At 31.7% G+C, this 13,438-nt stretch overlaps 1 protein-coding gene across 1 annotated transcript; it reads left to right on the forward strand.

The window, feature by feature from the left end:
* The first annotated feature begins 5,732 nt into the window (after positions 1-5,732).
* On the forward strand, positions 5,733-7,718 carry LOC128177476 (uncharacterized protein DDB_G0287625-like). Its single transcript, XM_052844194.1, has one exon. It carries the CDS (start codon positions 5,733-5,735, stop codon positions 7,716-7,718), a length of 1,986 nt encoding a protein of 661 aa, XP_052700154.1.
* The last annotated feature ends 5,720 nt before the right edge of the window (positions 7,719-13,438 follow it).

Genomic DNA, 13,438 nt, shown 5'->3' on the forward strand with positions numbered 1-13,438 from the left:
TTATATCTTAAAATCATTGCATGATAATCATAAATTGAGCTTTTTTATTCAATCGATTTTCTATTTGAATTTGAAGATTGAACTAATTTCCATTTTTATCCCATTGTTCCATCTAATATAATAAAAGATACGTTCTTTGCTATTAAAACCAGTCAATGAGGTTCATTTTCATTAAATATTTAATTTTATTGAGTGGAAATGCCCATATGCATGTAAATACAGTCAGTTATTTCATTAAACTGTCAGATAATATTTTTTAATTCTCAATTTGGTATGCTAAGTGATACTATTTTTGAAACTTAATCCCAACATCAACAAAAAAAAAAAAACAAAAAAAAAAACAAACAAACAAAAATGCAAAGATATGATGAAAAGGAAATTAGCAAATTTTTATCGCATTATTAAAATTGCCAACTTCTTTATCATTGACAGTGCCTTCTAACAATTCAAATGTTCAACCTATATAGCTAATTATATAAACTGTATTTGTCATGCTTTCATTGTTCGACTGAACATACATTAAGATGCAATCTTACCTTAAATCAAACAAATATATGTCTCTTATACCCAATTCACTTTGTTAATTCAATCGAACATTCGTTGTTTTTATAAGAAACTTATTTTTGCTATAAAGTGCGGTGGGAACGAAAATCAGTGGTGAGCGAAAACGTAAAAATTGAAAATCAAGAGAATAAAAAAAAAATATTTAAAAAGTAACTTTTTCCACAAAAAAATCAATATTTAAAATTGACATATAAATCTATTACTACCCACTTAACATAAAAAGTGGAGAAGAGATGTAAATAACGCCAATCATAGCAATGTAGAAAAGAATGACAAAACACGTCAATCCACGTACTGCTTTTTTTATGTCCACAAAAGTTACTCTAGAAGACGTTAAACAACAATAAAGAAATATTCTGACACCGGGACACGTTTCACCGGCTAAATTTATTAATAACATTTTTATGATATAACAAGTGTTGTGTTTTCCCGTTCGATTAATTGGTTATCAAAATACAATAAAATTATCGATAGCAATGTACATATGTACTACTTTAGTTTTAAAAAAAATTACCGTTATATAAGTGCTTTCAATTGACCATTTACTTATGTTCCCCGTTAACACACTCTTCCGCTGGTGCTTCAGCCGTTTTCTCAATGCTTGTCCTCAATATGCCACCTCCTCTCTTTTAACCAATCTCAATTGTTTGAAATATATGATCAGAATATCAAAACTTTTGATCAGCATCTCTTTGAATACCCCTTTTTCAGTCTACAACTAACTGAATGGCAACCCATTGGTAGCCTTTAGAGTATTACAAATAAGTAATTTTTCTGATGAGCGTTTCCTCTGCGCCCAACATAAAACCAATACAACATGTAGATTTCTGTGAAACTTTATTTCAAGTTATTTGTACAATTTGTTGTTTCTAACTTTCAACAATTATCAAAACGTCATTGTAGTGTAATCAATAAAATAAATACAGCTTCTATTTTCTCACAAATTACAATTAAAAAAAAATTATGAAAAAAATTAATCTCAGTCAAATATAAATCTAAAACGATTTCATAAAGCTATATCTCGGTGTTTCCAGTGTGTTACAAGGTTTACAGCAGACTTCCCTGTCTTCTTCGATTGAATAATGACCCTCCTAGACGCCCCGCTCCAGAGCCGATGACGTCATTATCCAAACGTCCAGATCTAGTGCCCATGACGTCATTTCTGTACTGCCCATCCATTCCATTGGCATTGAGACCCCCGGATCTGGAACCTCGCACATCTGTATCGTATCGGGTACTGATGCCTGTATTATCGATGCCATTGTCTAGACGATCATTTATGCCGGTTCTAAGGCCATCGCCAAGGCTTGTTGACCCACGCAGGGTGCTCCCTATGGAACCTCCGCGCCTTCCTGTGTTTAGGCCGGATCGTCGACTTAAGTCTGTGTCGTAATTATTTCGATTTTGAACGTTGCCATCGTTTCCACAACCAAGTGCTGACAAAATCAGGGTTAGGAATAGGACTGAGCGAATAACCACCATTTTGCTTGGATGCGTATGGATACCAGAGATATCGAGTGAATTGGCTGACTAAACGGATGGTTTTATATAATTTTAAATACAACATCTGTTTAACTATTTATGTGACATAAATAATAAATTGTTCAATAATTTGTAATTACATTCAATAATTATTTGATTACGAAATGAAACTGCGTTGTAGGAATTCATTCTTGATTAGATTAGTTCAATCTTTTTCATTATTTTGAGAAGCAAATTAATAAGGAAAAAAAATAGTTTTTTGTAACATTTTTAATTACTTTGTCAAACTCATTCATATATAACTCATATATACAAACTCTGATCCTAATATACTTTCTCACTCTTTACTGGCGTACCCTTCCTTTGCTGTTTTATACATTCTTGATTCGTTACACATACACTGTCCATCTGATTTCAAAAGTAAGTCTTTTTGAGTACATTTGTAAATCAAACATACAACTTGATATTCATTTCCATCATTTCAGTCTTTCATTAAACTTTAATTCCCTTTTTCTATCCCGTTATTAAAAGCAAATATTTACTTTCTAGACTTATTTCTACATTTGTGAACAGTGACGAATTGTACTGTAGGTTCCTTGTAGACTTGTTTGCAGTTATTAAAACAAATCACCATGCATCTGTCTTTAAAGATTGCTTTGCATTTATTAAGTCGTTGGAAATTTAGTGCTCAAATGTATATGAAATACCCATGGTGTTTGGGTGTGTGTGTGTGTATATATATATATATATATATATATATATATATATATACACACACAACTACACAACTACTGTAAATCTTTCATAAATTTTTCTTATCTTTTTTAAATTAAAAATTTCAAGGTCAGGTTTCCTTATGAAAAAACAAAACACAAAATATGATTAATTTTGCACATGATAGCTTGATTGTAATTGCGTTGTTTTTTATTCACTTGATGATGTATGATCCCTTTACACCTGAGTAATCCCAGGTAGGCCATTGCGCTGAACTTCTCCGTTGCTTTTTTGTACGATTTACCTTACAGGTGTAAAAAGGGCAACGCTGTGTATGAACTACGATTGTTATGTTAGATAAGACGGACAAACAGTTTTTAATAATGAATAAATCCAAGGCAATGAAAATTTTGATTAATTTTCTTGTGTGTATGATACAACCGCACAAACGAACTTTTTCTTACTAGTTCATATTACAGTTCAAAAGACGATATGCGAAATAATACTTTTATCATTCTTTAGGTTATTTTAATATATATAGGTGTTGATCATTTCATTATTTAAAAAATTAAAGGATGTCAAAAAAGTCTCTGTTTAAATAGGTTTGAGTGCATGGTTAACTTTTAATTCTTTAATCAAAATTAAATCAATGACCAGTAACCATGTTTTTTCTCGATATCACCATCATCCGTACATCTCCTAGATGTTTTCTTCCAAGCTGCATTATTAATACTTTTTTAGCTTAAAAAAAGCCAGAACAAGTATTAAAATTTACTTAAATATATGTGTTTTATCGTTTTATTTAATAGTTAATATTATCAGAATGTAACTGATTCATATCGTAAAGTAATGAAAGACGAGGGAATTTTGTGCATGGTTTCTTTTAAAGATGGAGAAACGTAACTGTTCTTAAAAATATTGAAATCCTTTTCATGCAAAAGGATTTTTCATCAATGCAAAATATAACATAACAAGTTAAAGCAAGGTATGATTTTTCCGATATCTTTATAACCGCATGATCAATTAAGCAATAAAAGCATCTCTTACTGTTTTAATACATTTTAGAGTTATATTGTTGCATTCACACCCACCAAAATTTCCCTCTATTTCCTATGAAATTTGATTGTACATCCATAGCTCTGTAAAAACTGTCAGAACTGAAATCTTCACACGTATTTTGTTGATCGGTCGAAACCTTCAGCAACCTAAGAGAAATCACGGACTACATGAAACAGTCATGCTGATGTTAGACTAAAATTTCCATAGAAGACAATTTGACTGTTTCTTTTATTTAACGTATTGATGTACATGAACAATAACTTATTTTTTTGTTATGTAAATTTTACGATAAATTTTTATTAATTCGTTACAAGATAGATGCAAATATAAACAATAGATTGCTTCCTTTGATAAATCGTGAGGGCAATGTAAGTGGCGATTTTTGCCAAAAAATGTATATATATTTTTTTCTGCAATGTCGCCGCTGACATATCCCACATGAATCACCGCAGAATGAATATTATTGTTTAAACAGTGAACATAAAAATCGCAATACCTGTATAGTATGGCCATTTAAGCTCACGGATGAAGGTTTCATGGTCAGCCATTGTGTCTATACATGTACTGTTTAAATGTTTTGTAAAAATTGTGAATAGATACATCTGAAAATTTAAACGACAGATACATTCAGCTGTCTTTATTCAACACTCACGTGCCAATGTCTTACACCGCACTAATTTGATAATAATTGCAGTGTTCTGCGCACCTGTAACGTTGTGAATAGTAGTGGTATTCATAATTCTATTTCGTAGCTTTTAAATAGAGACAAACAAATAAATGATGATATTACACATCAAAAATAAAATAATGCGTTGTTAAATGACAAATTATGTTACAAAACATATACTTTTTAATGAATTATACAATTATAAGCTATGATTTAAAAAAATTAATGGAAAGTGTTTTGTAACAACAGCGGGTTTTTTTTTTTTTTTTTTGCATGAAATAGAATCAAATAATTTTGGGCCAGATTGAATAATTTCAATGAAATACAATATCATCATAAAATAATCAGGAAAATAATTTTTAATTAAATTGAATACAATTAGGTCCAATTCTTGTCGCTCAAAACATTTAAATATATGCATACCATCAATGTTTTGACAAGACCTTAATTTTTAGAAAGACCTTTTTAGAGATGTTCTTTTTTGTTGCATATATTTGATGTTCTTTTTGGTAAGAACTGAAATTGTAATATCATTTTCACTGTAACTTAAAAAGCCTTTTCAAGAAACTGAACATACTTCCTAAAGATACTTTGCACAAAAAATCAATATCATTACAAATACTTTTCAAGATATTGAATTTATAACTGAAATGCCAATATACAATGATGCTGATAATCATTCTCATTTTACGAGAAGTTTATAAAAGATATCGAATGTTAATCGACCGCTGGTCAAAATTCTCCAAACCTATATAAAGATTCTTAAATAAATTTCAAATTAAGATATATGATCTGTTTTTAACAAGATCAACTATTATAGTTATATAATATTGTGATGTTACGAGCGGCATAACAATTTTAATGGTAAGCAGCTTAATTAAGCAGCTGTCGTTTGATAAATAAAAATTCTTAAAAACTAAAACTAAGGTGTTGTACTTTTAACTGCAAATATTTAATTATTAGAAGTCGAATCTAAAAGATATCTTTTCAACGATTAACAGATTATCAATTACATCTTTATAACATTTTATATAATATCTCTTTAGGCCACTTCATTCATCTCTTTTGTAGACTAATTAGAATTCTGCGCATTTATTTACTGTGCTGTTAATGAACAATTTTTGAATTACGTACTACAAATAAAATGTGAAAACAAGACATGTATATAAAGTAAAACGAATCTCCTATCAACAGACCAATTTGTCCCATAGTCGCAGCGTTGTAAGGATTTTCTATAGCGCTCACTATGGTTTCAGTAGTATACAGAAGTGCTCTCTTCTTTGTAGCAGTTTTTGTTGTAAACATTCATACAAGCCAATGCTTGCTGAATGACCTCCTTGGCCGTAGAGCTTCGTCGACAACTGTAACTAACACGAGAGAACAATCCAAAACAGTTCGAAACAGCGGTCCCCAGAGAAATGTGGGAAGTCTGACAGGTGATTTGGCAAATGGAAATCCACTACCTAATTTAGGTTCACTGACCGGTGGCTTGACCGACGAAAATCCATTGAACAAAGTAGGAGGATTAGCCAACGGAAACCCACTCAACAAAGTAGAGGGATTGACCAGCGGACCGACTAACAGAAATCCATTAAACAAAGAGGGAGATTTGACCAATGGTAATCCACTCAGCAAAGTAGGAGATTTGACCAATGGTAATCCACTCAACAAAGTAGGAGATTTGACCAATGGTAATCCACTCAACAAAGTAGGAGATTTGACCAATGGTAATCCACTCAACAAAGTAGGAGATTTGACCAATGGTAATCCACTCAGCAAAGTAGGAGATTTGACCAATGGTAATCCACTCAACAAAGTAGGAGATTTGACCAATGGTAATCCACTCAGCAAAGTAGGAGATTTGACCAATGGTAATCCACTCAACAAAGTAAGAGATTTGACCAATGGTAATCCACTCAACAAAGTAAGAGATTTGACCAATGGTAATCCACTCAACAAAGTAGAAGGTTTGACCAGCGGATTAACAAATGATAACCCATTAAAGAAAGTCGGGGATCTGACAAGCGGATTGACAAACGATAATCTAAATGAAAGGCAAAACAGAAAAAATGGTGAAAGACAAAATCAAAAATCAATGCAGTCAGAAAGAACTTCGTCCACACAAGGACTTGACAGAACAAGAGAAAGAGTTCAAGAAGTAGAAAATACTCAAGAAGGACAGCAAGCAGATAATGTTGGAAGAAGAGATCGCAACAATAGAAATAGTCGTAACAGAGGTGGTGGATCTAGTAATGCAAGAAGTCAGTCGGGAAGAGGAACATCATCGATGCAAACTTCTGTCAGTGAGAGAAATAATCAACAAGGTATTAGAACGGCCGAAACAGAACAGGTAGAACGAAATACTGTGGGAGGTCAGCAAGCAGATAACGTCAGAGGAAGAGATCGCAACAATAGAAATAATCGTAACAGAGGTGGTGGATCTAGCAATGCAAGAAGTCAGTCGGGGAGAGGAACATCATCGATGCAAACTTCTGAAAATGAGAGAAATACTCAACAAGGTATTAGAACGACCGATAGAGAACAGAGAGAAGGAAATACTGTGGGAGGTCAGCAAGCAGATAACGTCAGAGGAAGAGATCAAAACAATAGAAATAGTCGTAACAGAGGTGGTGGATCTAGTAATGCAAGAAGTCAGTCGGGAAGAGGAACATCATCGATGCAAACTTCTGTCAGTGAGAGAAATAATCAACAAGGTATTAGAACGGCCGAAACAGAACAGGTAGAACGAAATACTGTGGGAGGTCAGCAAGCAGATAACGTCAGAGGAAGAGATCGCAACAATAGAAATAATCGTAACAGAGGTGGTGGATCTAGCAATGCAAGAAGTCAGTCGGGGAGAGGAACATCATCGATGCAAACTTCTGAAAGTGAGAGAAATACTCAACAAGGTATTAGAACGACCGAAATAGAACAGGTAGAACGAAATACTGTGGGAGGTCAGCAAGCAGATAACGTCAGAGGAAGAGATCAAAACAATAGAAATAGTCGTAACAGAGGTGGTGGATCTAGCAATGCAAGAAGTCAGTCGGGGAGAGGAATATCACCGAGGCAAACTTCTGTCAGTGAGAGAAATAATCAACGAGGTGATAGAACAACCGAAACAGAACAGGTAGAAGCAAGTCAGACCGAACGAACCTTGAATCAACGTGTTGCAAAGGCAGAAAGAAATACCAATCGACAAGCTAACGAGAGAACGCAAAGACAGAGTTAACCAGATTTGATCAACATTCATATATGCAACATGCATATTGACGTTGAGGACAATATATTAATAAGTCATTTTCAACTGTGTCCCTATGTATGAAATATTAACAACAATAATAAAGCAGTATCAGTGTAATACAAGCTCTTTTTGTTTTCATTTTAAAACGTCACAGGCCAAAGGACTATCTGAGCGTTTAACCATAATTTATTCGCTTTAATTCATTTTTATGAAGATTTAGGTACAACGAACGTTAAATTGTTGAATTTGCCCCAATTTGTTGAGTATCTGAAATTAAAATGTATACATTAAAAGGAGAAAATAAAAATCATGATTTGTACCACAAAACATTTTTCCATGAGACACGGGGTAATTTCCATAGCAAATAAATAATTATACTGACCAAGTATGATTTTTCCTTATTTCTCACGAAAAAGTGATGGTAACTCAACGCTCTCTAAAAAATGACAACACTAAAATCTATACACCCGTTTATCAATCGGTCGAAACCTTCAACAACCTTGCAAAAGACTAATTTGGTATATCCCTCTAACTATTTTTAGAATCGGTAGGACAACAAAGTAGTGCCTTTAAGCAAAATAGTCCCTGTACTTGCAGAGTGTATATACATTTATTGAGACATTTTAAATCAGAATGCTTGACACATGTCAGAAAAGAGGATTTGCAATTTCAAAAACAAGTGTCAAAATTGAATTATCATTTGAAGAAAAAAATTGAAATTGTTTGATGTACACCCTTTCCAAAACTGAGAAAGGACTGCGAACGATAGCATTGTCTAGCCGCCTAACTAAAAGTCATTTTTTTGAAAGTTGTCTAATTAAAGTTAATATTTTTATAATAATGTAAATATTTATGTATATTTTCATCAAATATAAATGATTTGGTCAAACAAAGAGAGATAACTTTGTATTTTGGGTTAAAATAGCTCATTTCATAATGGAAAATAACGGAAAACGGAAATGTTTTTTAAAACATCTTTCCCCCCCGTGAAACAAAAATTCCCTTTGAGGGATTTTAACTATTGTTATTTAGCATATTTTTACCAAAGGGTTTGTTGTTTCACGGGGGGGGGGAACATATGTCTACAGACCGAAATACATTCCAAAAAAAGAATTTTGCTTTGTAAATTTTCGAAAACTAATTAACAGATATGAATGAAAATGAAATTTTACTTTAATATATATCGTAAATATGTTATTATTAAGTTTTTTTGCACATATTGGCTACTAAATAAAATTTTCCTCACTCATAAAGACCGGTTTCAATGAAATTTTTTTAGACCCCGCGTTAGCAAAACTTTTGTTTAAAAATAAATAATTTGATTACACATTTCTTTGATATAAATTGATTAGGATTTGATTATACGTTTTAGTAGAAAACTTAGTTTTAGAATATCTGACAGAAATTCCGAAATATTTTGATGTAAAATGTAGGCGGGAAACGGGCGTTAGCGTTCGCAGTTCTTCCCTACTTTTACTTTCATTTTCAGAGTTTTTCAATACAGACGCATTTTGCCGGAAAACGAATCTGACCTCACACCACGAAATTTTAACAGGGAAGAGACAATTTGATGAGCTTTCATTCAAGAGGTCCTTCGTTGCTGAACGAAAACTAGGGCCGGAGCTATGAACCATAACGTTAACATTACCGCCTATGGAAAATGCATTAGTGGACTATACCCAATTGTACGAAAGAATCATAATGATTTCAGATTCAAATTTTCATAAACGACGATTTGGCTGTTTCTCATATCAAACGTACTGATGAACATTAACAATAGTTTTACAAATTTACTTACTCAACAATCAATTTATTAATTTGATTAAAATATAAATATGAACAATAAAATGCTCTATTTGACGATTCATGGGAGTTATGAATGTAGTGACATTGCAGAAAAATTGGCATAACGTGCTAAGGCGTGTTTTTTTTTTTTTATGTATTCCCTGTATTGTTGCCACCTTCATATCATGCATGAATCACAAATAAAAGCATTTTATTTATTAAGTGAACTTTTCATACAATTTATTATAATGGACAAACATGTAAATAAATACATTTAGATTTCTATCCTTTGAGTATTTTCTCCTTTATTTCTTAAGAAAATCGACTGTGATTTACAGTTCAGAAGAAACTGAAAGAACTGAAATCGATTAACATAGACAAAAAGTTCCATGCATGCACATGGAGGAATTCAACATTTTCTCAAAATGGCACTGCTGTACATATGCATTTTTTTTGGTTATACTTTTGCTGTTGTTAATGAAAAATACAACAATTTGTTAATAAAAATATAAACAAACAATACTGATGCTTTCTAAATGATTCTTTTGCGATATGAAGAAAAATATCCATCAAAAAAGTTATTTTCCACAAGAAACAAAATTTACTCTTCGATCAATCAACATGGTGAAGACACAAGTATTTTACTTTTTTAATTGCTACATGTGTATGTCGGCTTTTCCTTGAAAAATACGATATGATATTTGTTTGAATATTTTTGAAACAAGAAAGTTTGACATGAGAGAATTGAGCAAAATGTATGATTTCTCAAATAATTGTATCACCACTCAAATGTTTTTATGTAAGAAAGTCGTAACGAATGTAATTTGTTTTATTATAAAAACTTGATATGTAGTTTGAATTGAAAATCAAATCTCGGGATTTAGATTTTTATGAAGGTCATCAATATTTGATTTAAAGAATCAGCGAATTTTGTTTATTCATATTATTGATGGTACTCTGCAGCATCTTGTGGTGTTTGTAGATTTGTGTAGGCAGAAAATTATCGTCACATATTTGTGTACATGAAAGTGTTGTTTATTTAAATATGATATGTTTTATTCATATATAATTCACGATAATCCAAAGACAGTTACAACCATTATCAAAATGGGATAAGGAAAGCATTGTACATCATAAGGTTAAAGCTCTCTAGCTCAAGAAGAAAACTGTTGCACCACCATTCGTATTTTGATACGAAAGACAAAAATCTATATCTAGCAAAATTATAAATGATATTTTAGATGACACTAAAAAGACATTTTAGTTAAGTACTAGTTGTAACCAAAAGGCACCAAATGTATTAAATGACATACAAGCTCATTGATATCTAATGTAGTACATATACTCACGGTGAAAAATAAGCATATTAGTGATGGCAATCGATTGCAGAATTGCTAATCGGTAATTGCAATCCCTTCCGACCAACTACCCAGTTACGCGTATCAGGACACGCAGATTTTAAGCATGTTTTTTAAATATTATTTTTAAAGAACGATATAACTGTCTGTTAATGTAATGAAATCTCATGATAATTATTCGAAAAAAAAATGTAAACAACGGCCAAACTGTCATCAAATCGTAAATAGTATAAATGACCACATCTCGCAAATTGGGAGTCAATTAAACTTCTCAAAACAAAGTCTGCAATGACAAGTTATATAAATATCTGTTTGAAATAATTCTCCTTTTGGATAGTAGTACTTAACACGCATGTACCCGCTTTACAGTTGCATTTTCTATGTAATAGATAATATCAAGGAACTTACATAATAATAATTGTAACGGTACTCAACAATGATAATAGTAGCATTCATTAATGATTCGTGAAGAGATGAACAGGCAAGCCAGTGACATGTTGTTTTAAAAGACATTATAAATAATATCTACTGACCAATTTTCCTCCAAGATCTCAGCCATATGTCTTAACGGTCTCCAGATTAATTAGTCTTGAAAGACAAAATATGAATTTCTTTTGAAAATGCGTTAAAAAATACATTATTTTTTAAATACGACTCACGTATTACTGATTTAATAACCGGTTACCGATTACTTATATTGTAACCAGTTACAAATGCTTCGACCGAGTAATCGGTTAACTATTTAAAGATTGCCACTCGTCAAACATAAAGCCTCTAAAATCCTTACCAAATATAGGAACAAATTGTTTTGTTTTACATGTATCTGATTAAAGCCCGATAACTCCTTCATTAGGATATGATTTGATTTCTCTTAGATAAAACTAACTTCAAATGAATTTAAAAATGAATACGTAGTTAGTTCTTTATCTGATTCTTGTTTTTAGAATCACCCGAATAAATATAAAATAATTATTTTGTAGTTCAACATTAAGGGAGATGTGCGGCCATCTTGTAGGTTTGAAAGTAAGAATAAAAACACTTCTTGAACTCGCTTGTTTCTGCCCGAAATCGGCAAAAAAAAAATTGCCAAAAGATATAAAAGCAATAAATATGAAGTCTTACATGTTATTTTGCTTGAAAAGTGTGAATACAAGAACAGGGAAATGCCTTTTTAAGCACTCAAAACAGCTGTTGAACTGCGCAGTTACAGACTTATTCTGAAGATTTAAAAATCTAAAAAAAAAAAAATTATGAAGGGGATTCATTGGTGTCCTCTCTACAAAAAGTAAAAACTCTTTCTTGCTTTTTTTTTTAACTACAAGGGAGTGCTTAGTTTAAACACCTACTTGATGTCCAGGAATAGATTGGAAAATTTTGGAAAATATATTGCTTATTTTGATTTTCTATTAAAATGATCCCTGTATTTGATGTTCAGATGGTGATATAACCATTTTTCATTAAGCTTGTTTACGTATACCAAAAGTATACTATGGGGTATCTAATATGATATCTGTCCTTCGAAATGCTGACGCTCATTTTTGACGCCAATCTTTGTTTTCTTTAATTTGACCATGGGCCACGACCAACGAAGCAGATATTAATTGGTAATCCGAGTAACTCAAGTGAACTGAAAACAGTAAGTCTACATGTATGGTAGCACATACGGATTATGAAAATTATGATGATAAAATAGTATATTATATAAGAAGGTGTTCACGTGTGTGTGTGTGCATTGTATAGCGATGTTTAATGAAGTAATTTTTGCAGAATTCTGCAATTTGTCCCAGTGTGTTTCAATTACCACAGGTATCGATACATCTTTTTCGTAGTTTACACTAGTAAATTGATGATACAGAACATTAAAAATAGAAAAATGCGCTGTTACATGACAAATGAGATTATAAAACAGGTACTTTGTTATTTATTATGTAGATTTTATGGTACTAAAAACAGAAAAAATTCTTTCAACACAGTCACATAGGATTCCAACAAATTATTGACAATAATATCAAATCAATTATTAAGGCTAAGGCATTATCGTTTAGGAATTAGATATGAAATATGAACGCTCTTTTGATATATATTTTTTTATATTTGACAGAACTGAACTGGTTTATCTATTGCATCTACTTTTTTCAATTCTTATTTCATTTGTCTATAAAAAAAGAACATACAACATAATATATGTATGAATATATATTTCGATGCTGATAATATTACTGTGATTTCATCAATATTTGTTGAAAACCAATTTTCGTGGATTTCGTTGTTTAGTTGGTCCACGAAATTAAATGTGTATCGAAGCGCAATTTCTGTTAACATTTTGTATTGATAGGGTCATTGGCCACGAATTTACCTATCTTTGAAACTGTGATTTTCACTTCATCCACGACAATTGATACCCTTAAATATTAATGAAACCACAGTACACTATGCATGTAATCCATTATTTGTTTACACGTGACTGTAAATAAAAAACAATTTTTCAAAACACTGTCAGCAGTAATTGAACTTTAACTATAGAATGATTTAAATTACTGGCAAACAAGTTGATAAAACAAGATC

The sequence above is a fragment of the Crassostrea angulata genome, chromosome 1, assembly GCF_025612915.1.
Source record: "Crassostrea angulata isolate pt1a10 chromosome 1, ASM2561291v2, whole genome shotgun sequence".
Taxonomy (NCBI): Eukaryota; Metazoa; Mollusca; class Bivalvia; order Ostreida; family Ostreidae; genus Magallana; species Magallana angulata.